This window comes from Salminus brasiliensis, chromosome 1 (assembly GCF_030463535.1).
Source record: "Salminus brasiliensis chromosome 1, fSalBra1.hap2, whole genome shotgun sequence".
In the NCBI taxonomy this organism is placed as follows: domain Eukaryota; kingdom Metazoa; phylum Chordata; class Actinopteri; order Characiformes; family Bryconidae; genus Salminus; species Salminus brasiliensis.
The window spans coordinates 24,922,740-24,948,649 of record NC_132878.1 but is presented as its reverse complement, the minus strand read 5'-3'; the positions used below and the strand labels follow the sequence as shown (position 1 = coordinate 24,948,649).

The window sequence follows — 25,910 nt, the reverse complement described above, 5'->3', positions numbered from 1 at the left end:
AATGGCCGCCTTGTACATTGAAAGTCACGAATACACAGAGGCAAGCTCACTGACAATCATTATGACCGGGCCAATGAGTGAATGACCTTCTTCTGACCTTCTACAAAAATACTGTTTTCATGCTACACTGGTTAAACGGGGAACAAAGACGCCATGCTTTTCTGTGTACAAATGCAAAAATAGCTTCACAAATCTCAGCGTCACGTCCTGACCCTAACGCTCCTGTATAACTTTACAAGGTGGAATTTCAATAGTGTACCAACTAAAGAGAATCACGATTTCAGAAGATTTATTAATAAGAAGAAGTGTGCACTGAGTGTCGTTTTGAATCCCATCTGCAGATTTGGTCGACATTAGAAAAAAATAACAGTAGTTTAGTTTCTCATCCAGTGTTTTTGTTTCACATTTGCGCACTCAAACAGATATATTCACACACGCCTCCAAAAAACAGATTTCCTTTTAACCAAAGCGCCCAAACTCACATTCTGGCAAAGACAGCATAACAGGGCTCAATGCTTCTTAAGCAAGTTTGGCGTGTGGGTGTGGTGGGGTAAGGGGGTGAGTGAAAAACTGTGCATGTACGCCTGCGAGTGTGTGTTTGTGTAACTGGTGAGGATTAACCAGGAGGAAACGCGCAAAGCCAGGTCGCTACAGTGAACTACGTATCCCATATCAAACCAATAAAAATCATTAAAAAAAGAGAGAAAGAAGAATGGAAACAAACATTTTTCTTTGCATGTTTACTATCTGTGTGTCTGGGTGTGTGTGCGTGTGTGTGTGGTCATAAAATAGAACTCGAGTTTTGCCTTAAAACTGAAATAAAGCCAAAGTCACAACAAAACTCCTCACCTCCTAACTAAGCACAAACGCCGTCATCTCCGGTTTCAGAAAGAAGTAAAGAAAGAAAGAAAGGAAAAACCTCAACATTCAAAACTTTAAAATCCCTTTTTTGGGAAATGCATAAAACTGGTGTTAAATGGGGAAAAAAGGAAACCCACCATAAATAGAAGTTGAATTTGCAGACTTAGTACCTCTGTTAATCCCTGCACACTTTCAAAAAAACAAAACAAAAAAACAAACAAAAAAACCCACTAAAAGTAACTACTGTTTAGGGGAAAATTAATCTGTCAATCCAAATGCAAAAGCAAAAGTACCTCATGTGCGGTCAATTCTACAAAAGAAATCTCATCAACTATCAACTGATTTCAGAAGCTGATTCTAGACTGCTTTTAGAACCTCATACTTGGGTTCTAGAAGAGTGTGGAACGCTTCATTGTTGCGTTTTGTTTAAACCTCTATCTAAAACAGGACTCAAAAGCTAGCTATACTTATATTTTCATTAAATATTACTTTTTTAATCCTCAAAAACCGCAAATAGATAAATAATAATAAACAACAACAGATATATTACTGGTAACAAGAACATCAATACCAAAAAAAAGTGTGATTCTGGTCCTTCACAAAGAAACAAAAAAAAAATAAAAATAAAAATAAAAAGTGTGAAAAGAAGAAAAGTGATCAATAATAAAGGAATAAAACTGATAAACTTTGGAATTACTGCATTACAGCCCCAAGGTCAGCAAACAGAAACAGGGGGATAATACAGAATTCAAATAATAAGAGTGGGTGAGTTAGCATATGTTGCATCCGCCATTGGAACGCTTTCTATGTCGTCTGTTTTCCTTCTGGAAAAACTGTCCAATCAGCAGGGGTCTCACTCATCACTGACGCTAACAAAGCCGCCTCCTATTGGCTGGAGTCGTTATCAGAGCTAGGAGGCGAGCACAGAAGGAGTAGTTTCTCCTGTATGGCACTGAGTGAGACACAGAGAGATGAAGATGAGCTGAAGAAACAAAAGTGGAAGTAAAAATGCAGAGCTATGTGACAGTAGAGGGCGCTGTCCTCCTTCTGTTTTCTCGGACAGTATCAGTTCATGTTTTAAGTGTTGGCTGACCGATGCTTCGCTCCTCCCTTGTCTGTACGCGGTGCTGCTTCTTTATTTCTTCTTGCCGAAGAAGCTGAAGCGCTTTTCGCGGTCTTTCTCTTTGCCATCTTTGTTGCGCATGGTCACTCCCCCTGCCTCGCCAGAGCTGGGCGAGATGGGCGGCATGGTCATGGCCCTGCTCAGACCCCTCTGACCTCCTGGAGAACGATCACCAGGGCCGCTCGATGGCATGGAGGAGTGGATGGCCCGAATCCACGAACTCATTTCAGCCTGAGAGAAAGAAAGACGGAAAAAGAAAGTGTGTGTAAGCAGGGGACATCAAACCTGCTAACAATAGTAAATCAAACGTGAATGTAATTCTTTATATAACGAGGTATGTAGTTATATGATTATACATATGGCTCTCTCCTTTTCATTAGGCTGTTATAATCAGACCTGCCGGAGTCGTCAGACATACTCTGATGCTGATGCTCAACATTCTCTGCCCTCCATAAAATTCCTCTCAGAACTAACTTTCTCTTTCTCTTTTTACCTTCTCCGAGTAAATGGCCACCCAGCCCGACCTGCTGGAAGATTGCCCCCTGAGGTCCCCTCTACCTGCGTCAAACCTGCTGCTACCTACCAGTCCGGCCATCGGGCCCCCCCACCCGCCACCACCCATGGTGGACCGGCGGCTCACCCGCCTGCCGCTGCTGCCTGTTTGGTGGCCGTGCTGAAACCAAGATGGACTCGTGTCTGTCTGACACTATTAATATCACCACTATTAACTTTCTGTTGTATCTGCTTTGGTAATTTTTATCATTAATGTTTAAATAGTCTGGCCAGAGGAGGATGGGTCCCCCTTGTGAGTCTTGGTTCCTCCCAAGGTTTATTCCTCCAGCTCTGAGGGAGTTTTTCCTTGCCACTGTCGCTGTTGGCTTGCTCACGGGGGGTCTTTGATCCTTCATGATATTTCTTCTTTCTTCTCTGTCGCTGTCCTTTATTAAGTACTAATTATGAGTCTTACTAATTATGAGATCCTTCATGATATTTCTTCTTTCTTCTCTGTCTCTGTCCTTTATTAAGTACTAATTATGTAAAGCTGCTTTGTGACAACAGTTGTAAAAAAGCGCTATACAAATAAATCTGACTTGACTTGACTACATATGTATGTGTTTAATTATGCAAATTAGGCATATCTTTTAAAGCATAGACTTTTTAAATTGCAGGCCCTCCTGGAGGATAATCCTGCCTGCTGTTTCCGACAGGGTGGAGAGCTACTCACCTCGTCCTTGGCCTGAAACAGGAATTCTTTTCCGTCTCCCAGCCTGAGAAAACAACCGCAGGAAAATTGTTACTCAGGTCAGTTTTATTTTAATAGGAAATAAATATATTTGAGCTCGCCCTGTCTCCATCTCTCTTTTTTTTTTTCATACCTCAGTTTGAAGACATGCTTCCTCTTCTTGTAGTCATGGGCAACCTCGCAGGTGGCTTCGCTGAGACTGATAGGAACTTCTCCATGGTAGGGGATTCCGTTGGAGGCGCTCTTATTGTCCTTATAGAAACCCAGACTTCCCTTCCTCAACACACAGTACACATTCTGCCATGACCTAGACAGACAGACAGAGAGAGAGAGATGTCATTATCAGTACATTTATACACAAAATGTCCTCAGTGATGCAACATAAAAAAGTACAAAATGCATTACACAAATGCCATTACTAGCTTCAACCTAGTGTCTGTGGATTGATTAGATCTGCCTCAATAATAATAAATCCAATTTAATTTGAACTTTCCACCTTCTTCCTCCCTCCACCCCAGCCCCAACCCCTCTCTGTACCTGTTGGCTGCTTTCTTTGCATGGCTCTCCATCTCGTGTTTTCTGCACAGCATGCCCTCCATGGCTTCTGTGGTGGGATCCACTCTGCCCGGCAGTGTGGCTGAGGGGTCATGCCGTGACGCTGTGTCCAGTCCACTGTCCCTGCCCGGACCATTCACCGACTCTGACTCTGACCCCTGAATAGCCAAACAGCACAAACAGTCAGAGAACCTGTTGCTAGCTTGCAGATAGCATTACTAGTTCATCAATGAATCCCACAGTACAAACAAATGATCCTGTGATTTGACTGTGTCATGAAGAGCGTAGCACTGCACCAGTGTCAATGTTAATTTCGTTGTCACTTAATACTGATCCCAAGTAGGAACTAGGGATTGACTAACATATCTGATATTACTGATCTGTGGTTTTATCAATATGAGCAACAATACTGCAAAAACTGCAAAATATCACTGCTGATGTGCTACCTGGTTTTGGTTGTGGTATCGTGGGGTACCACAACCGTATGTGAACCTGTGAACTCCTGGTGCTAAAGCAAAACCTTAGTTGAGATCACAAACCCCAATTTTTAAAAATAAGAAGCAATAAACAGAAACTACAACCACAAAGAACGTGTGACAGGAAAGCACAGTTTAACAAAAACAATTGGATTATAAAATGAAAAGCTAAACTATTAATAAAAAAGATTACATAGAAATTCAGTATCGGCCAGAAATAGTAAATATTTGTCAGGCTGATCTTGATTGGGAATTCATTTGACTAAATTTCACAAAATGCTACCATACACCCATTTGAGCAAAGCAACATGTATTATTGATGACAATCGCACTTGAGTAAGTTGTTGTGTTTGTTCAAAAACTACTTGAGTAATTACAGAGCTATTAGTTAATATTTGCTTTACAACAAGGAGGTCCAGAGTTAATGGTTTCACTGGATGTATTGGCTACTTAAACTAACCCAGTAACTTACCGTTTCCTTACGTTAGCTTAATTATCTTGACTAATGAGTTGTGACACTGGAACATACAATTAACTGCATTACGTTTATTTATACAAAAAAAAGCAAAAATACAAGAGCTACTGCATCTAGCTAAGGTTAGTTAGCCAGCCAGCTAAATGCTTCCTTAAAATGGAAGTGGAGTTGTGAAAAATGAATAATACTAATATTAAATATTAAGTTTAATAAAATTATTAACAGTAATGAAATAATAAAATTATATTTGAAAGATCATCAGGATGATGACTCTTAACAAGGTCATGCCAGAGCATGAAAACAGAGACACAGACAACCAAGAACATCAACATCATGGGGGAGCGCAGTGAGGAATTTTAAGGAATGCAAGGAACACTGAGTGTGGTATGGCAAAACACAGCGGGTCAACAAGGGAAAGCTGGAACACACATGGAACGTTAAAGCAGCCACAGGGAAATCTAACAGATTCAGGCATTTAGAGCCTGAGATTAACATGAACTTTCAGTGACCAACTAAATGAAATAACTGATGTATATGAGGAAAACAAAAGAGAAATATGTAGGATCCATAACAATTCAGGTTTAGTTTGGTCTTCTCAGTATTGCGGAGATGACAATATTTTATCATTACTGATCATTTTTGCTTTTTAAGGGGTGGGTAGGCGTAGGTAGGTAGGTAGGTAGGTAAGTAGGTAGGGTGGGTTCTCCAGGGCTGGGACTGGAAAGCCCTGGACAATAGACAATAACCTAAAGCATTAATTGCTGATATCTCAAGGAATGAACATTAAACAGGACAAAAGCACTACAAAAGAAACATTACGCACATTAAAATCGACACGAGCAGGAGCATGTTCCAATTTCCAGATACAGCGTGTTTGCAGACAGCAAAACATGGAAAGCTGTGGATGCCACAGGGGTGGTTTTGGAGCCCTCTAGCAGGCCAAGTGGGGAACTGCAACCACTGGTTTGCTAGGTAGCTATGTCAGCTAAGCGCAGGCAGAGATGAGGGAGGGCAGCAATGGTGCGAGGCTAGAGCTCAAGGTTAGCATAGCTCTAAAGGGGTTAGTACTCACACGCTGCTGTGCCTTGTAGGGCTTTGGCACAGGCTTAGAAACCAGTTTAGACTCTGGTTTAGAAAGAGGTTTAGGTTCCGGATTCTGCAGTTCAGATACTGAGACCGATAAGGACTGCAGGTAAGAGATGTGACAAGAGTATGTTAGTGTGGAACGTGTGTGGGTGTGTGAGAGACGTAACATGTTCCAAACACATTCAAATATGTTGACACGGACACTCTTACTCCACAAAGTGAGTGGCAGTTCACTCTCTCACACTCTCTTACACTCTCTTACACTCTCCGTTCATTAGGATCAAAACATTTATATTCACAAGACAACATTCAGAGGGCTGAAGAAACAGCACTGAACACGTAACAGGATGATTTTCAACAAGTGTGACACTCAAATGTGGTTCATGTTCTTCAGACTGTGTTCAGAGGACTGTAGTGTAAAAGCGAGTGTTTACAGTAGGAGAAAAACGTAAAGCCAAATCAGTAGAGAAATATCAGCAGAACAGATGGCAAAGCGCCCTACCTGTGATGTGTCCTGGTCACTGTGTACACCGTTAACAGACACTGACTGGTTCAGTGTGGTCTGGTCCAAACTAGTCCTAAAAAAAGAATGTAAAAGAAAATAAGACACAGAAAGAGCAAGACAAACTTCAGATGTACAGTATCAGTATAACTGTATGATATAGTATGTACAATGTGTGTACTATAACTTGAAAATATAGAAGATACAGTTATGTCTACTTTCTCGCTTTATTTCTCTCTCTATTTCTACCCTTCTCTCTCTCACGCACACAAACTTACTTTAAGAGAAACATATTTTTTTGTAAATCTGCACCCTCTCTGTGTACACACTAATGTCTGACATGGTACAGTCCTTTAGTTACCTGGCTGCTGACTCATGTTCAGCCTCAGACTGTACCACCTCCTCTACAGGGGGAGGTGTAGGTGGTCTCCGCGCTCTCTCTTCCTCTTCCTTCCGCCTCTGAATCTCGTGAGCTTCCAGCTACAGGGAGAGAATTAAATGAATAAATACATAAAAATAAATAAATAAATAATAAATAGGAGAGGCAAAAATTTAGCACAATATTGATATTATTCAAGGTTGAGTTTCTGATGTTTGAAAATGTGTGACAGTGGAGAAGTGATGATTAGATCAGCCAATAAAGCATGGTTTACATATTATAATGTTATATAATATAGTAGTATTATGATATTGCTATTATGGCATTATAATTAAACCCATAAATATATATAAAAAAATAAATAAAAAAAAAATAAAAAAAAAGTTGTTTTGAATACTGCGTGTGTTTAAATACTGACAGTTTCTTAAATAGTACATTGTAGTGGGTAACAACACTGCCGTTCTCCATAGGGCAGACTGTATCACCCTACACAGATTTCTGGGTAAGACTGATTGCTACATGCTCCTTCTGTAAAATGTTTAATTTGCATGTTTGTGAAGTTTCTTTGGCTAAGAGCAACTGCCAAAATGACAAATACAAATTGCAAATACTTTTATATAATTAAATATATAGTCAGTCAAAACCTGTATAAAAAGTTAAGATCGTTTTTCCCCTTCTGTTCAGACATAAGGTTCTGCATGAACAGCAACAATGCAAAGTGGGTGTGTGCGCATGAGTATGTGGGTCTAACCGTAGTGAGTTTCTCCAGCTGTACGAATCGTTCCTCCCAGCCTGCGGCGAGTTTCTCAAAGGCTTCATGTCGTTTGATCAAACTCTCCACCTCGTCCACATTGGAGCCCAGTTCTGCCGCCCGCACCAGAGGCTCCTGACCAGCCAACCATGACTCGGCTACTGATGCGTCCCTGCCAAACTGGAGCACCTCCAGAACTAGCACGCATGCAAAAAACACAAAACACTTAATTTGCTAAAGTGACATGATGAGTATAAGTGGTAAAAGTCAAAGTGAAGATGAAAAAACACATAACAGCTAATGTTGTTCAGAAATGACCATTGTGTAGAGGGATCTGGCAGCATTTTAATCATGTAAATTCTTGTAAACTACAATACAAGGAACATTGCTGTGGACTTAACTTCTAAAAATCTCCCTTTGAGATCCCAGGTTTATTATTAATAAGGTCTAAGCACTGCCCATCATTTTTGCTCTACTGGCTTCATACTGGCACACTGTGTTTGGACTTCGCTGACTGCCACTTGAATATTTAAGATGATTTGCATCTAAACATCGAAAATAATCCTTTAAAATCTGAATGAGAGCTATCTGATGTTTATTTATTATTTATTTACATGGATGGGATTTTCTTAACTGAAAATGGCAATGTGCTTGCAAATGTATACACACACACACACACACACACACACACACACACACACACACACACACACACACACACACACACACACACACACACACACACACACACACACAGGGAAGGATGCACTCATTCAAGCTACACACCAATCTGTAGGTGGTCCATTTTGTCCTGCCATTTCTGGTTGATTTCATCTCTCTTTGCTTTAAGCTGGTCTAGTTTCTCCCGGATCTAAAACAGAAACAGAGATCATGGGTGTGAGGGATTTTCAGCAGTACAGCAGCTGTTTTGCTTCAGTGAGAATTGTGTGAATATGTTTATATGCTTGTTTAAAGTATGCTGGTTGTTGTTGGCATCTGTGTGTGCTCATGCATGTGTGTATATACTAATGTATGGACCTGTGTAGGTGTGTGTATGAGCATGTGCACGTACCTCATCTGAAGCGTAGTGGTTGTTGTTGAGAAGTGTGTTTCCCATGTCAATGCAGGCGGTGAAGCTACCAGCTCTGGTTTCAATCTCGGCCTTAATGTCCTGATGGTTCGCAATGACCAACCCAGCCGACGACACATCCCTGAAACACCAATCATTTGCGAGGTTGCATGGATGTAAATTGTGTGCGAGTGTCTGTTTTTGTTTCACTGCTTGTGTGTTTACAACTGGAAATGCAAGGCTAATGTTGCTAACAAACACTACACTTGAAAATACCACAAATGTGTGCTTGCATGTTTGGGTCTATGTAAACACACCTGGGGCTGTCATGGGACTGTATCTGTAGATTGATTCCGTCCATCCACAGCATCAGATCTCGGACCATGTTGAAGAAGCGGAACTTCTCCACCGTATCCAATAGGAGCAGCCTTCTGGACTGAGTGGCAGCCAGAAGGCCCTCCCAAGCCTCGGTGACCGCACGCTCATGTCGATGGATGTCCTCAGCCTTCTCTCCAGCATACGCTTTCTGCAGACGAGCAGCATCGTCCTGCACCTGTGTCACCTGAGGGGGAAACCAGCAAAGATTTGTCACACTTACAGACATGGATAGAGCATAAGGGCAAGTAAGGGAACTGCATAGAGTTTTTTTGTAATATGTAATACTGTTAAATTAAACAAATCAAGTTTATGACAGACTGTTATCTATGAAAATTGACAATGGAATGGTTTAGGCATGCAGTTAGCACAGTGCTGAATAGAGGAGTACAAGCTTTCGTTACTGGTTGGCTACATTAGCATTGAAACTCCAGCGTGAAACTGCGCACCAAACGTGTCCTGGCTGATCAAGTACATTTGGTGTATAGGGAATTTTTTCTCTTCTCCTGATGAAGTTTTCTGAAGTGTATGAGGTTCTTTTTCCCAATGGTGACAATTTGCATGCGCACACACCTGTCCACTAAGTGCCTGTACGTCATGCTCGTAGGCCGTGTGCTGGCGGTGAAGGTGCTGGACGGTGTTGAGGTCTCTGCCCAGCTCAGCTCCAGCCAATGCCTCTCTCTTTTCCTTCACTCGCCCTAGGGCCTCACGGGCATCCTGGTGGAAACGGTGCAGCTCGTACGAGGCAGCCAGCATCTGTGTGCGTGTGTCCATCAGCTCCAGCAAGTCTGCCCATGCCTCGTTCAGGCCATCCTTCCACTCTGCCACACTGGCATTCTCTGGATGACCTGATTCAATCAGCTCGTCTGCCTGGGCGTTCACCGCGTCCACCCGCTCCTGACCAATTGCACTGGTGTCCCGAGCAAACTCCCGGAACTTATCACGCAGCATCTTAATAAAATAGAGAAACAGAACTAATTAAAGACACAGCATGATTGTTAATTCCAACTTTTTTCTCTAATTCATAACCACTAGCTAGTCCCACGATCCTGCCAGCGAAGCTCTGTTACATCAGCTAACAGAGATTGACACTGGCTAGCATCACAGGATTGGGAAGAGGGAGGATCATTTTACCCACTCAGAAAGAGTTAGATCAATTAAGCTCTTATCAGCATCAGTGATTGTAAATGTCATAACTATTCAGAGAGTGAAGAGTGGCACAGATGGACAACAGTAAACTTCGGCGTACAGTGACATGCTCGTAGTCCTGTCCAAGTTCATGCGAGCCAGCGACGACTTCCCTCTCTGCGATCCACTGCTCCAGATCATCCACCTCTCTCTTCAGCTGAGTCAGCCTTAGCCTCTCCTGCAGCCTTCCCCGCCGCTCCTCCGCCAGGTCCTTCAGCCCTGCGTACAGCTTATCCACCTGAGCTTGACGCAGTGTGATCCGTTCACTGACACACACAGAACAGACAGACAAGTTAAGAACAAAATGTCTAAGATATTTCTTTTAATTTCTACCAAGACTTCTGTTCTTGATCCAGGTCACAAGACCACCCAACGTTAGCCATAAAGTATAGAGTTCGGTCCAGATTATACCCATCTGATTTGCCAATTGTTATATGCAAGTTTCCAGTTAGTTCATTTGCCTTATAGTTTTAGTGCAAAACTAAAGAATCCAACTACGGACACCAAACAAGAATGTCTTGTCTGCTTTTTATGGCACAACAGTACCTGTCAAAGTAAGAAATGTTCTCTGAAGGTTGAGGTAAACTGACACAAGTCAAGGACAAAGACACGCATGTTCACCATTTGTGTTGGACACAGATGGAATTTGACCTCCACCTTTAACCCATGTGTGCAGTGAACACACACAAATACCAAGACATTCTTAATCTTAATTAATTTGCTCCTCAGACCACACACTGATGACAACTTAGCAACCAAATAAACATGTCCAGGTTTTTAATTTTACTCACTATTATTAAAGATTGATGTGCCGTTAATGTGCAGGGGTGTAACTTGAGTAAAGATCTGTGATGACTGCATTTGACCAAGCTATGGTTGGCAGCATTTCTAGCTGTCTAAATTATGTTTGGTAAGCTAGTCAGAAAAGTAACCAGAGCACAACCAGGTAGTAGTGCTTTTGAGCCCCAGCTGCTCTTTAGAAACAACCACAGATCGTAGGCATCCCAGAATCAGCTCCTCACCTCTCAGGATGTTCACTGTTCACCATGAGTCTGCTGCTGTTGGCCAACTGGTGGATGGTCTGGGCGTAGTCTTCCAGCGCCTGCTCCAGGATCTGATGCTTCTTTACCATCACCAGAGCGCTCTGCTCATCCTAGAATAACAGTGATAAATACATTAAAAACACTGTCATCATCCCTCAATTCACAAACACACATCAAGTATGGATCATGTAATAACTGAAGGGTTTTTGATGTGCACGTTTTTCTCCAGACATCCGCACTACCCATTATATGCAGAAGTGTATACACACACGCATACACACCTTGGCTTTCTCCTCAGACATCATGTGCAGCTCCTGCTCGCCCATCCAGGCCTCAGCCTCTGCTGCGTCTGTGTAGAACTGCTGCGCTCTGTTAGCCTCCGCTAAGCGGGTGTGCCTCTGGTCAGTCTCAGAGATGAGCCGGGCCCACTGCTCCCCAAGCTCAGAGAGACGCTCTTCCAGAGCTGCCCGCTGCTCACTGTCCATGCTCTGCCCGTGGGCCTGGATGTCATTGATGCGGGGCTGATGTCCCTGGATCTCCTTCTGCAGGGTCTGAGCACAGACACCCAAAAGAGAATTAAATCTTGGGGAAGAGTCGCAGCAGTGAAGAAACCATACAAAAACAGGCAGTAGCATCTAGATTAAATATATGAAGAGTGCAATAAAAAGTAGCACTAAACAATAAAAAATATATTACTAATTATACTATTAAATTATATTAAAATATCAACTGATTATCACCAAAACAGAGGTTTGTTCAATAAAAGTTTACTATGAACATTTTTATAAACTACGTTCTGTGCTTTTTATTTTAATGTGTATTTCTCAAAATTTAATTCAGGTAAAAATAAGCAATTTTGAAGCAATCCCTGCTGCTTGATTTAGTCAGCCTTGGTATGATCAAGCAAATTGCCTTGAAGATTCGACCTTCAATAACTGACCTCGTCATGCGGTCATACCAGTGTGACAGAAACAAAGCATTGTTTTTATGTGTGTGTGTATTTGTGTGTGGGTTTTACCTGGTTCTTTTTGATGAGAAGCTGCACACTGGGTAGGTCCTTGCCATGATCTGTGGATGTAGCCAAAGGCATTCTCTCTTTCACCCACAACTGACAGACAGAGAGAAAGAGGAGAGTTAAACACACTGCAAACACAGACTGTGTTAATCCTGAAGAAAACTGCTGAGTTACAGCAGTAAACAAACAGTACAAGTCACAGACATTCATAAGAAGAGTTATAACGCTTAAACAATGACTTATAAAAGACTATAACAACACTGAAGGTTTTAGCTAATGACTGTCTGAATAACAGGAAAATGCAAGTGCAAGTGCTTTAAATACATATGAATCTTTTCAGAAGAGAAAATGGGCACTGGCACTTTAACTAGGGAGGCACTAAGATAACTGCTACTACAATTAACTCATCAACAAAAACATTAAGTGTGTCAAGGTCGGTGCCTCCCTGGCTGAAAGTGGTTGTGTGTGTGTGTGTATATATATATATATCTCACTATTTCGTCCTCCAGGTCCCGGTTGAACTGGTGGGCTTCTTTAGAGGCGAGCAGCTGCTGGCGCCTCTGGTTGAGCGGCTCCTGCAGTTGCGTGAAGCTGTCAGCCACTCTGCGCTGCTGACTGTCCACCTCCATTACCCCAGCTTCCTCCTGGGCCAGGGCAAGTGCCTGAGATTGCAGAGACTGCACCTCCTTCTCCCGCACCTCCATCTGATGCTCCAGCATCTAAAACACGTTCACAGAAAACTCCATGGAGCATCACAATGACTATCAGCGGTCACCAGCTGTGACCATTTTTACTTAATGAGGCTAAAGAGTCGTTTTATATCCCCTATTTGTTCTATAATTCTATAATTCGGTGTTCGGTCTGACTCTTTAAGAAATCGTATATGTATGGTCTAATGTTTGGATCACTCGGGTTTGTCTTTATAGCATTTATCTTGACTGCACTTCTGTTTGTATTTTTTAACCTGATCATAATTTTTCAGCAGTTTGCCCAATGCCACCATACCTGGTGTTTCTTGAGCAATATGTTGACACTGGTCAGGTCCTTGCCAAAGTCATCGCTCTGCAACAGAGAGGAGATATTCTGGAGCCACGAGTCCAGGGCTGAGCAGCTCTGGGTGAACAGCTCGGCACGATTAGCATCGAACAGACACTGCGCTTTGGTCTGAGTGGTGTTCTCCAGCTCTTCCCACTGCTTCTGCAATGCACGCAAGGTCTCGGACACAGTCTCCTCCAGCTCAGGCTTCTCGACCACCAGGGCCTGACCCTCCTGAGAAAGTAAGGGGTAAAGAGAGGGAGAGTAAGCAAGTCTATATACTAATATGTACTGGCTGATCAAATACATTTGGGGCAGTTGGCAAACTGGACAATTCGCCAAACTATCCCTTTAAAGGTCTCCTTGTGGACAACTGGTCGCCTCTTTCCTTTCTGACCAATGTCTGGACAACACTACTGATTAGAGGATTTTGACAGCAAAAGATGTATATAATTGTTTTTTACATATTTGTGATGAGTGTCTGTACCTTGTCGATTTTGTCCAGCCAGTCTTTATTGGAGGCCAGCTCAGCCATGAAGGCCTGGTGTTTCTGCCACTTGCTGTGCAGGTTTCTGGCTTCATCATATGACATGTCCTGAGCTGTCAACATCTTTTCATTTATCCACAGCGTCAGCTACAGAGAGAGAGAGAGAGAGAGAGAGAGAGAGAGAGAGAGAGAGAGAGAGAGAGAGAGAGAGAGAGAGAGAGAAAGTTAGACAAAATAATGGCACGTTTATCTTGAGTTTTTTTTTCCATTTGAGCATATACCAACTTACATGTATCAAGGCTAAACAAAACCCATAAAAAAAAAACTGAATCATCAACTCTCTCTGCCCTCCTTTACGATGTCCAGTGTTTATACCTCTTGTCCGTCCTGTAGGAAGTGCTGGAGTTCCCTGTTGTCCTTCAGTTTGGCTAATAGATCATTAGCTGCCTGTTTATTCTTCTGGTGCCTGGCAGTGAGAGAGAACAATCAGATATGTGTTCAAACTGACATCAGCGTTCTGGTAGTACCTGGACAACAGGTACTACACTAGTGAAATTATATAAATGGTTGGAATTATAGCGATTATGCAACTTTGGCACGGCTTGATAAAATATATGTCAAACCATCAAAAGTTATATCTTCACATTTTTGTCCACTAGAGGGACCTAGTGCCACACTATGGTTAAAACCGTGGAAAATAAACCAATATTAACATGCTGTGGTTTGTGCGGTCTTTTCTCTTTACCGTTCTTGAATGGAGTCAGCTTTCTCCTGGATCTTGTCTGCATTAGCGTTCCCATCAGATAAGAGGCGACGTCCAGACTCCACTACGCCGTTGATCTTTTCCTCACTGGCTTCCATAGTTGTGAGGAAGTCTTCATGCTTCTTTATGGCCTCCACAGCCCCCTGAAGGCTGTTGGGCATCTCAGTGTGTGATAACACGTACTCCTACAGAAGGACAAATTATGGTCGTTAACAAGAGTCATAGGATTAGGTTTAGAATTCAGTTGATGTTAAGGTTAGAATATGTGTTGGAATTAGGTCTTAGAAAAGTGTGTCTTGTATGTAGGCCCATACTCAGCCTCATTACTACATTATCTTCATATTAGTTTTATAGAATTTATTGATATTTACTAGCTAATAAATAAACAAAGCATACGTAAACAATTAATACATTGAAGATAATACGTTTTTCTACGGGATCTTCAGCAATGCATCTAAAGTGAACCAAACAAACAAACAACGCACTTATTTTTCTGTCTAATCAGTCACATGATTGTTAAGGAATGTTTTTGCCTACTTATCAGTTTAAAAGTCCAGAAGTCATAAGACCTGAGTAAGTACTGAATATCTACTCTACAACACATTCCTTGACCTCTCTCAATCTGTCCTTCCCTGTGTCTAACCTGGCTGTTGAGGAAGCCCTCTGCCTGCTTGGCGTCCCGAAGGAATGTCTGGAAGTCAAAGGCCTGTGCCAACAAGCAGTGCCTGCTCTCCCACATCCTGCGCAGCTCGTGCCAGCCTGTGTCCAAAGCCTGTAGCCGCTGTGCCAGGAACATGTACTGAGCATCCGTCTGGCCTTGGGTCACCTGTGCAGACACACATCACCATCACCAATGAGCACTTGTGGTCACTTGTGGGCACTTGTGGTGACTGCTGTTTTAAATGTGTGTGAGATTTGTAGTCATTTGTGCATTTGAGCTTACCTCGGCTCCAGTGGCCCTCATCTTCTCGTAGTCCTCTCGGTAATTGTCAACCTCGTTCTTGATGGCCTCGTGCTGGGCCAGCAGCCGCTCAGCCTCGGCCAGTGAGGTGGGCGTGTCCTCAGATGCCACAGCAGTCTGTGTGCGGGAAAGCCAGGCCTGGAAGTCGTCAAGATCCCTCAGGAAGCCCTGCAGTTTGGATGCTTCACCCAGGGACTCTTCACGACGCTTCATGGTGGAACGAAGCTCCTCCCACACCTCTTGTATCTCCTCCAGCCGCGCACGGATTTCTCCGGCCTGCTCTGGATGCTCCGAAGCCAATTTCTCAGCCTCTGAGCGCAGACCCCCTAATTTGCCCTGCAGAGGAGAGGAGTGGTTTGAGCTGTGTAAGCACATGCTCTGCTCAGGTAATGGTTTGTGAACACATTACTTAGAAACATTTTGTATTCTTTTTTGGTCCCATTTTTCACATTTTATAATTATGCATTATGCATGTTTTACAACCTCTAGGCCCTTCACTGTGAGTGTGTGTAAAAGATTTAATTTGTGTTCTCAGAAATATTTGTTGTGTACCTTTATAGCCTTCAGCTACCGCTCTATGCTGGTGTAAACACGTCTGTGTATATCTGTATGTACCTGTACAGCCTCCAGCTCCTGCTCCATGCTGGCATGAACGTGTGTGTGTGTACCTGTATTGCCTCCAGGTCCCGCTCCATGCCAGTGAGTTTGCGCTGCAGGGCCATGACGCCAGCCAGGTCGTTGCCCAGGCTCTGGGTGGACTCAATGACTTTAGTTTTCTCCTTCATCCAGCTCTGGATCTCATTACACTCCAGATGATAGTTCTGAATGTTCAGAGCAGACTCCAGAGCCTGCTTCCTCTGATCTGACACACGCTTGAACTCACTCCACCTGTACAAAAAATAGTTTACAGGTTTTAATGGATAATCAAAAATAAAGTGCATTTAATACATTTATGAAATATTCAATTACATAACCGTAACATGCATAATTGTATTTTTACTTTCTGTGAATATACAGTTAAAGACCATGCGCTGTTACAGATAAACTACAGACCATGCACTAAACATGCAGCATTGACTCTGCATTAGTTTGTGTGTTTAAGTATACCTGTTGTTGAGTTGATCCTGTGTCTGGTCGATTTGCTCTTTGTTGCGGTTATCCGATTTGAGCAGCTGCTCAGCCACCTGATTAACATCAGTTATGCGAGAGCCCAGGTTATTCATTTCTGGCTCCAGAGTCTCGAACCTACAGAACAAAGCATAACAAAACTTAAACAATTACAAGCATAACATAATACCATAATATAGCATTCACAACCATTTCAATTTACACTCTGGTCACAGCATACTATGTTTTACATTAAACTATTTTCGTAAAAGACCTACATTCTTAATGACTGTAAATACTATTCAACAAGCTTTTTAAAGGGCTTCAAACAATACAGTATAGAGAGTGTATAACAGTGTATAAAAATATATTACTCTAGTCATATAAGATAAAGATAAAGTAAATATCTTTGCACAGTGAGAGAAATCGATAAAGACAATGTTGTATTGATCCATTCCTATACCTCTGCTGGACCACCTCCAAGTCCTCCAGTTTGGAGGGGATCTCCATGTTGTGCAGCCACTGCTCCTTCTCCCCGATCCACAGCTGACAGGCTCCTGCCTCGCTGAACATACGGTAGAGTGCTAGCGCTCCCTCCAAGGCTTGCCGTCGTGCTGACGACAAAGTCTCCAGCTCCTCATAGCGCTGCTCAATCGCAGGCAAACGCCCCTCCACCTGAGAGACGGAGTAATAAATACATATACATAAATAGATACTGGATATGAACTACATATGATATATATTATATACATATTGGTTGTTACATGAACACATATTGGACATGAACCCTCATGTCTTGCCTACATTGACCCACACAAACCCATGGCGATCCTTTTCTAGGTGAATGCTCGCTCCACAGTATATGCACCTACCTCTGGTGACTGAGCGTACGCAGCAGGCAGTGTTTCAGCCTGCTCATGCAGGGAGTCTATGAGAGAACGATGGCTCTGGATCTCCTCTTCTACCTCCCTCTGTTTCCGTGCCAACGTCTGCGTGGAGAATTCATCATGGCCAACCTCCTGACTAGACACCTGCCAGAAGACACAGGTACCACGCGGTTATCAACATGTCCATGTGCAGCCCCTGAGACCTCGTGTTACATATATACTACAGACAGTGTAGTTATAGCTACACCACTACAGCTGCAGACACATCTGTTTATCCTATCCCCAAACCTGCACTTACTTACTTACTACTACAGTCATAACAGTGTGCCATCAATAAGGTTAAGGTTCATTACTACTGCCATCTTGCTCAGACTGATCATATCACCATTTCGATCATGACTTTGTGCAAACCTTAAACATTTATCAGTCCAGATAATAAAGATACTTCAACATTTACAAAATAAGACAGACCTTAATATGTTTATTCAATTACAAATGTCTAATTTGGCATATGACCCTTATTAAAAGCAGAAATAGGGAAGGAAAAAAAAAACAACAACAAAAAAAAAAAACAACAGAAGAACATTATTTTAAAGTCACCTGTCTGAGTGTCTCCAGGATCCAGGCCTCCATGTCATTTGCGTCAGTCTGGAACTGGTGCAGAGCCACAGACTCCTTCAAAAGCTGTTCACGCAGCTGCGATGCCTGGAGGGAGAGAGTTTAAAAGACTGAACTGAAACAACAAATTAAAGTTGCTTTACCAAAAAAACTAACTCAGGACTGACTGAACCTAGTTTCAATGTGCTGTGTGATCCTTAAGACAGAGTCTTAATTCACCCATCCATTTACATTACAGTCAATTCACCATTATGACTGCCTTCTAAAAACTTCTATACAGCCATTCATTTATACATACATGCATTTAAGTCTGTTAATCCATCTATCGATCACATCATCCTTTTTATACATGTTGTCCTACTCTAAGCTCTATAGGCTTGAAAGCCAACTACCAATCAAGTAAATCAGGTGATGTGCATCTCAGTAATGAGAAGGGGTGTGGTCTAATGACATCAACATCCTATATAAGGTGTGGTATTATTAGGCAACTTCCTTTCCTTTGGCAAAATGGGTCAGAAGAGAGATTTGACGGACTCTGAAAAGTCAAAAATTGTCTTGCAGAGGGATGCAGCAGTCTTGAAATTGCCAAACTTTTGAAGCGTGCTCACCAAACAATCAAGCGTTTCATGGCAAATAGCCAACAGGGTCCAAAGAAACGTGTTGAAAAAAAAAGGCGCAAAATAACTGCCCATGAATTGAGGAAAATCAAGCGTGAAGCTGCCAAGATGCCATTTGCCACCAGTTTTGCCATATTTCAGAGCTGCAACGTTACTGGAGTATCAAAAAGCACAAGGTGTGCGATACTCAGGGACATGGCCAAGGTAAGGAAGGCTGAAAAACAACCACCTTTGAACAAGAAACATAAGAAGACTGGGCCAAGAAATATCTTAAGACTGATTTTTCTAAGGTTTTATGTACTGATGAAATGCGAGTGACTCTTGATGGGCCAGATGGATGGGCCCGAGGCTGGATCAGTAAAGGGCAGGGAGCTCCACTCCGACTCAGACGCCAGCAAGGTGGAGGTGGGGTAGTGGTATGGGCTGGTGTCATCAAAGATGAACTTGTGGGACCTTTTCGGGTTGAGGATGGAGTGAAGCTCAACTCCCAGACCTACTGCCAGTTTCTGGAAGACACCTTCTTCAAGCAGTGGTACAGAAAGAAGTCGGTATCGTTCAAGAAAAACATGACTTTCATGCAGGACAATGCTCCATCACATGCATCCAAATACTCCACAGCGTGGCTGGCCAGTAAGGGTCTAAAAGAAGAAAAAATGATGACATGGCCCCCTTTGTTCACCTGATCTGAACCCCATAGAGAACCTGTGGTCCCTCATAAAATGTGAGATCTACAGGGAGGGAAAACAGCACACCTCTCTGAACAGTGTCTGGGAGGCTGTGGTGTCTGCTGCACGCAATGTTGATCGTAAACAGATCAAGCAACTGACAGAATCTATGGATGGAAGGCTTCTGAGTGTCATCGTAAAGAAAGGTGGCTATTTTGGTCACTGATTTGTTTTTGGTTTTGTTTTTGAATGTCAGAAATTTTTATTTCTAAATGTTGTGTTTATATTGGTTTACCTGGTGAAAATAAACAAGTGAGATGGGTATATATTTGTTTTTTATTAAGTTGCCTAATAATTCTGCACAGTAATAGTTACCTGCACAGACAGATATCCTCCTAAGATAGCCAAATCTAAAAAAAAACCCACTCCAACTTCCAAAAATATTAAGCTTTGATATTTATGAGTCTTTTGGGTTGATTGAGAACATAGTTGTTGTTCAATAATAAAAAGAATCCTCTCAAATACAACTTGCCTAATAATTCTGCACACACTGTATGTGCCACAAGCACACAAAGTACCTCTGACACATAGTGGTGAACATATATCTTGTGTTCATCTAAATACACTGGTTGTATTAAAAATAACACACATGGTGTTTTAGTCGACAAAGGGATGATTCATCAATTTTCGAATTTGGATGAACTATTATTATTTTTAATATGTTATACAGAATTCTTGAGCAAAATACAATTGGGCTAAACATGTTTTAATCATCTATATTGCTTTACTGTGTACACAGCTTTCAGGAACACTGGAGTATTCAGCGTACACTACATGGTCTAAAGCATGTACATGCCACTCCTATGAGCCACACCCAACTATCAACAGGTGCATATAATCCATCACCTTTTCTTGCAGTAGACATAGACAAACACAGGCAGTGAAAGAGGTTATACTGAGGAGCTCAGTGACTTCAAATGTGGCAATGCTTCCTAGTAGTAAGTAACTAAAATGGCATATCCTCTGTTGCATCGCTTGCTGAAAAATTCTGCCTGCCTCTGGAAGCATCTTCAGCACAATAACTGTTCATCAGGATCTTAAAGAAATGGGCTTCCATGGCTAAGCAACTGCATACAAGCCTAAGACTGCCTGGCGCCAATTCCCACAGACACACACGGAATTGAACTGTGTTGCAGTTTGAGATTTCGACAATGTGTTGTTCGACAACGTCCCTTCCTCCATTCCTCACCTCCTCTAAATGACTCCACTGTGCTCTGATGTCTTTGATCCTCTCCGTAACCTCGGGGGCGCCAAAGTGTCCCTCCTGTATCAGCTGCTCTCCAGAGGCGATGCTGTTACTCAGTGGGCCGTAGCGGGCGGCCATCTCGTCTCTGAAGGCCTCGTGTTTGGACAGCAGGTGTAGGGCGGAGGAAAGGTCGCGGCCACAGTCTCCGCTAGACAGGATCTGCTCCTGCTCCCGAATCCATGCCGCCTCCTCGCCCAGCTCCCACAGGAACTGCCACAGACGACGAGAATCCTCCAGTTTCACCCGCCGATCACCCGCCAAGCGCCCTAGCTCATCGTAAGTCTGGCCAAGCAGCGCCACCTTCTCCTCCACCAGAGCCGGCTCACATGGCTTATACACTAGGTTGGGAGAGAGAAGGTGAATGGGGATGATCATGTATGGCATATAGCAAATAAACGTGTGTTTGCGTGCACACGGTTTGCATTGTTGTACACATAACAAGAACACTATGGTAACACTTTTCTTGGATGGGCCATTTTAGATGCAGCGTAGATGCTCAAATGACATCTACTAATATTCAACTGAATTCCTATTAAATACAACTAAACTCTATGTTGAAACTAATCGACAGTCTATTGAATGCAACCCTACATTTAACCCCAACCCTAACTTTTACCCCACCCTTTAAGGGTTAGGATTAGGGTTCGATTTAAGGTTTAGGTTAAGATTTAGGGTTGATTCAAAGTTAAAGTTAGGGTTATTATTAGGCGTAGTGTTACATTCAATAAACATTCAAATATTCAACTAAAAGTTCAGTTGCAATTAATGCATCTTCAGCTGAATGTTAGCTGAACGTCAGGTGAGCCTCTACGAGGCATCCTTAATGAACCATCAAAGTCAAGTAATAAAAAGACTAATTAATTTTATATTGAAGCTTACGTTTCAAATTTCTGAGGTTTTATACCTCTACAGCATATACTGTCTCTCTCTGTGGCACAAGAATTCTTTAAATGGCTTATTTTACAGTATTTACCTTTTATATTTAACTTTTATATTTACTTGCACTGTGATGCAAGTGTATGTCAGTAGTTAATATATGTAATGCTCACTCATTTCGTCTGAAGTGAAGCGTTTGGCTGCTGCCTGTACCGCTCGCACCCTCTCTGCCTGGGCGGATATATCTGCCTCCACCAGAGTGTGTTTCTGCAGCAAATCCTCCACGTCATGAAGGTGTTTACCGCTGTCCTGAGACTGTAGACGACCCTGCACACACAAAAGATATTACTTAAACAGCACTGATTAACAACCAAACAATAATCATATACTGGAACTTAAACTTCTTTGTTCAAACTCCAATTTCTTTGCTGACTTCTTAGAAAACCTAGTTTAAACTAGTTAAGATGTATATGCAGATGACACATTTGCAAGAACTACAAGGACTAGGTTAAAAGGACTGCTAATAGATGGACTAGATTTCATCCCACTGCATAAATGCAACAATATGACAAATCAAGGAGTAAATAAAATCTTATCAAACCTATTTCTCATATTTTCTCATTATGTTATTTCTCATTTGTTACTGTTTTGTTTTACTCAGGATAGTGAAGAACCTTGAGCACCTTGGAAGTGTGACAATTACCGTTCATCAGTGAAACATAAATTAATCTGAAAGTGGCAGTTCAATAGCATCAATTTTGAAACAAAGAGAGAAAAAAACAAAAATAGACCAGCACAGAGGAACTAGCCTAGGTCGGATACAAGTGTCAGCCAAGCTAGACTTTCACACACCTTCATGTCGCCCATCCAGTCCATTATGTATCTCATCTCCTCGAGAAGCCTTTGGAGGTCCCTGTGTGTGGTCAGTCTCTCTCTACGAGCAGCGAGCAGCTCCTTCAGGTACTCCCACAGGCGCAGGACGTTATCCTTTCGTGCCTGGATGCGTCTCACCTCGTGATATCCCTCCGCCTCTAGCTCACGGGCCACTGACTCCACAGCAGCCACACGCTCTCCGTATGCACCAATGTCCGTTTCTATGGCCTCATGCTTACGGGTAGCAGCTTCTACTGCACCCAGATCAAAGCCAAAGTTGTCCTGCAGGTGGCAACAAAAAGGGTCAAGGGTGGTTGAGAAATACACAACTTTGAAATTTGCTAAACAACTGCATAAACTGTAAAAACTAAATCTTGCTTTGAGTGATGCTAAGCCATGTAATTGGCAGATTTGTAAATGATAACACATTACAATATTACTGTATTACATTACACTGTATTACACTCCTTCAATGGTTAATAGTCATTGATTCACTATCAACATATAATTTAAACAGAACACGTATAGTTATATTTTACTAGCTATACATTCCAATAGTAAAATTATCTATGTTAAATTCATTATTTGTCTTGGGATGTTTTCCCGGACAGCACAAACTGTGTGTGTGTGTCTCTCTCTCTCTCTCTCTCTCTCTCTCTCTCTCTCTCTCTCACCTGGGACACCAGTCGCTGATTCTCGCTCAGCCAGGTCTCTCTCATGGCGGCTTTGCGATCAAAACGAGCGGCCAGCATCTCCAGCTTCTCCTGACGAATCAGCTCATTCCTCAGAGCCAGCTCTCGCTCATGCTCTGCTTTCTCCAGCCGCTCCCATGCCTGCTCAGCCAATCACAACACCACACACTTCTGTCATGCACCACAAAGCCACAGGACGGACTAATGGGGTAATAACTAACATATTTACTGAATTATTGTTAAACTGACCTGAGTCAGTTTGAATGTGTGTTTGGGTATATATATATATATATATATATATATGTATGTGTGTATACCTTGTTGATGTCAGAAATAAGCTTGCCCTCTCGAGGCATGTAGACTTTCTGGTTATTGGCTCTCATTTTGCTCTGGATGGTGAAGAGGAGAACCTCCAAATTACCCTTTTCTGTGAACCTAACACATACAAAGAAAACCTATTAGTTTACATTTAAACATGCAAAACTAACATGTGACTAATCAAATTTGCTTAGTCAAAACATGTCCGACATCCATATTTTGCTTCTTTAGTTTTACACTTTAGCTATAAGGCTAATGTTGCTAACAAACACTAGAAGTCAATCTGACGGGGAACAGCCTAGAGCATTATTACAGTTTGGGTTCATACATATTTACTGGTTCTTAAAAAAAAAAGTGCTAGTATGACAAACTTGTGCATTTACAGATGTTCTGATTTGGTCTACATGACACTGTAGAATATAAAACGTGTGTGTGTGTATGTAAGTGTATAAGAACAGACACTGACTTTGGTGGCTTCTCTACAGTGCGGTAGGTGTTGAAGGCCTGCAGCTGGTTCTGAACGCCGCTGAGAGAGTTGGCAAGCTGACGGTCGTTAAGGGTAACGATGGTCTGCTCAATCCACTGAAGCAGTTCAGACGCCAAAGTCTCGTACTTCTCAATCAGCTGATCCGCCTCGATAGCATAGTCCAGCACCTTAACACACACACTCTCTCTTAGCCAATAGCCCATCACATCACAGTCTCGCACACATTCCTGTAACTTTAAAAAGCTACAGTTGGGGCTTTCAGAAGTGTAGCGGCTACTGGCTTTCCAAGTTTGTGAAGGAATGAATGACTGTAAAATTTAACTAACATGGACATCACCTGATCTATCCGATATCAAAACCCCCAAAAGTGGCCTTAACACGAGAGTTCAGCAAAAAAAAAAAAAAAAATATCAAAGTTTTTAAATCTAATTTTAGGAGAAAGGAGAAAACCTGATCCATGAGGAGGTTGGTGTGGCTGCAGGTTTCCATTCCAAACAAGGTGGAGCTTGGCATGACTTCAATATCAATCTTTTGTTCACCAACAACAAATCATGTGCACTCCAAGCTTTCAGAAGGGAAACCTGCAGTCACATCGGCCCTCTCAAGCAACACAAACACACCTTGCCAATTCTCTTTCCCTCCACGGCAAGTGCCTTCATCTTGCTGAAGTAGTGGTAGTATGTAGCAACATATGTGATGATGGATTTCTCATCTGGCTGATCCACATTAACGTCTACACGGATGAGGAAGAAAGGCAGAAAGAAAGAAAAATGCTTAGAAAGTTTAGGTAGAACATAATACAATACTTCAAGGCTCTAAAAGACTCAAATCTGGTCAAAACTGGAAGTTTCAAATCTTGCCACTCACTACACAGTTCGTGCAGTCCATAAAAGAAAAGAAAAAAATAGGCTGTAAAGGCTGTAATAGGCTGTAGTCTGTTTCTCTGATAGCATTAGGGCCAACTTGTTCATTGTACATATCTCTACCTATTCAGCCTACCACTATTTAGTCCCACCTATTCATACTGTAATTCTCACACTTTTTAAAAATATGGCACAACAGTTTTTCAGTTGCATTTTTACAGGGCGAAAAATTTCATCGAAAGTTTCATTTGATTGGCACTAAAAGGAAGCTAAAACCAGGCAACCGGGCTGTAAATGGATAGTAAAACTGCGTCTGAAACTATATGTTGCCCTAATCAAATACAACACTTTGTCTTTGGTTGTCTCTTTTTACTACTATTCAGACAACAACAATAATAATAACAACAACCAAAACTTTAATCACAAGAAATCAATAACCCAGTCAACAAAAACAAATAAGTAGATCTGTATTAAAAAAAGAATATGAAAAAAAAAATTCCATGACAGACAAGTGCGATGTGCTTTTTATTGTCTAGAGATACACAAGGTATGATTCATTCCTGCTGTCAGCCTTGAACACTGGAAGCTTGACAAACTTCTCTGCAGTCTTTTACACACACACACACACACACACACACACACACACACACACACACACACACACACACACACACACGCGCACAGACACACACAGTCTGTCCACCCTGGCTGCAAGTCTGTCTTAATCCGTGATTAATTACAGTAATCCTGATAGCTCTTGGCTAGTTGGGAGAGTTTGTGTGCATGCATATTTATGTGTATGCATGTTAGTGTGTGTGTGCGCGTATGTGCATGCCTACCCTCAGGGTCCAGCAGTTTGGTCAGCCCCAGCTCCTTCTCTGCCACATTAAATGCATTCTGCAGATTATAGTGAGCGTTGGAGCGTTTTAGAGTGTCAAACTCGATCAGATCCGGCCTGAGAGACAGAGAGAGAAAGAGAAACAGTGAAAGATAAAAAGAAGGATGGAAGAGGAAGGTTAACCACACTAAAACACAACAGGCCTGTGGAATTCTTTATTTTCAGAGCCTTGTCAGAAATCACGGTGTTCTACATGTATTTCTGAGGAAATTGGACTGATTCTTTTAGTTGCTAAAATTATTATTTACTCATATTAACCCTGTTGTCACCCACCACTAGATGTGACTTTCTTTTCACCTATGGGGTAATGTTATCT

At 42.2% G+C, this 25,910-nt stretch overlaps 1 protein-coding gene across 5 annotated transcripts in view; it reads right to left on the bottom strand.

Moving 5' to 3' along the window:
• Window positions 1-922: 922 nt before the first annotated feature.
• The window catches only part of sptbn2 (spectrin, beta, non-erythrocytic 2), an 89,011-nt gene continuing 64,023 nt past the window's right edge, over window positions 923-25,910 (bottom strand). For 4 of the 5 annotated variants that reach the window (XM_072675360.1, XM_072675387.1, XM_072675378.1 and 1 more), the window contains 36 exons: window positions 25,536-25,651; window positions 24,454-24,566; window positions 23,813-24,000; window positions 23,346-23,463; window positions 23,011-23,169; window positions 22,316-22,618; window positions 21,637-21,790; window positions 20,531-20,925; window positions 17,982-18,086; window positions 17,367-17,525; window positions 16,958-17,169; window positions 16,495-16,632; window positions 16,056-16,275; window positions 15,370-15,723; window positions 15,070-15,252; window positions 14,409-14,611; window positions 14,039-14,129; window positions 13,664-13,810; window positions 13,147-13,410; window positions 12,636-12,860; window positions 12,145-12,234; window positions 11,408-11,677; window positions 11,106-11,236; window positions 10,145-10,349; window positions 9,469-9,846; window positions 8,838-9,082; window positions 8,524-8,662; window positions 8,238-8,322; window positions 7,452-7,648; window positions 6,683-6,801; window positions 6,322-6,397; window positions 5,806-5,919; window positions 3,765-3,940; window positions 3,361-3,534; window positions 3,210-3,252; window positions 923-2,215 (listed from right to left, as the gene is read on the bottom strand). In XM_072675360.1, the coding sequence (XP_072531461.1) occupies window positions 1,997-2,215; window positions 3,210-3,252; window positions 3,361-3,534; window positions 3,765-3,940; window positions 5,806-5,919; window positions 6,322-6,397; window positions 6,683-6,801; window positions 7,452-7,648; window positions 8,238-8,322; window positions 8,524-8,662; window positions 8,838-9,082; window positions 9,469-9,846; window positions 10,145-10,349; window positions 11,106-11,236; window positions 11,408-11,677; window positions 12,145-12,234; window positions 12,636-12,860; window positions 13,147-13,410; window positions 13,664-13,810; window positions 14,039-14,129; window positions 14,409-14,611; window positions 15,070-15,252; window positions 15,370-15,723; window positions 16,056-16,275; window positions 16,495-16,632; window positions 16,958-17,169; window positions 17,367-17,525; window positions 17,982-18,086; window positions 20,531-20,925; window positions 21,637-21,790; window positions 22,316-22,618; window positions 23,011-23,169; window positions 23,346-23,463; window positions 23,813-24,000; window positions 24,454-24,566; window positions 25,536-25,651 (6,508 nt within the window). In that variant the 3' untranslated portion in view covers window positions 923-1,996. The remainder of the gene's footprint in view (window positions 2,216-3,209; window positions 3,253-3,360; window positions 3,535-3,764; window positions 3,941-5,805; window positions 5,920-6,321; window positions 6,398-6,682; window positions 6,802-7,451; window positions 7,649-8,237; window positions 8,323-8,523; window positions 8,663-8,837; window positions 9,083-9,468; window positions 9,847-10,144; window positions 10,350-11,105; window positions 11,237-11,407; window positions 11,678-12,144; window positions 12,235-12,635; window positions 12,861-13,146; window positions 13,411-13,663; window positions 13,811-14,038; window positions 14,130-14,408; window positions 14,612-15,069; window positions 15,253-15,369; window positions 15,724-16,055; window positions 16,276-16,494; window positions 16,633-16,957; window positions 17,170-17,366; window positions 17,526-17,981; window positions 18,087-20,530; window positions 20,926-21,636; window positions 21,791-22,315; window positions 22,619-23,010; window positions 23,170-23,345; window positions 23,464-23,812; window positions 24,001-24,453; window positions 24,567-25,535; window positions 25,652-25,910) is intronic. The other variant, XM_072675396.1, reaches the window with a different exon arrangement.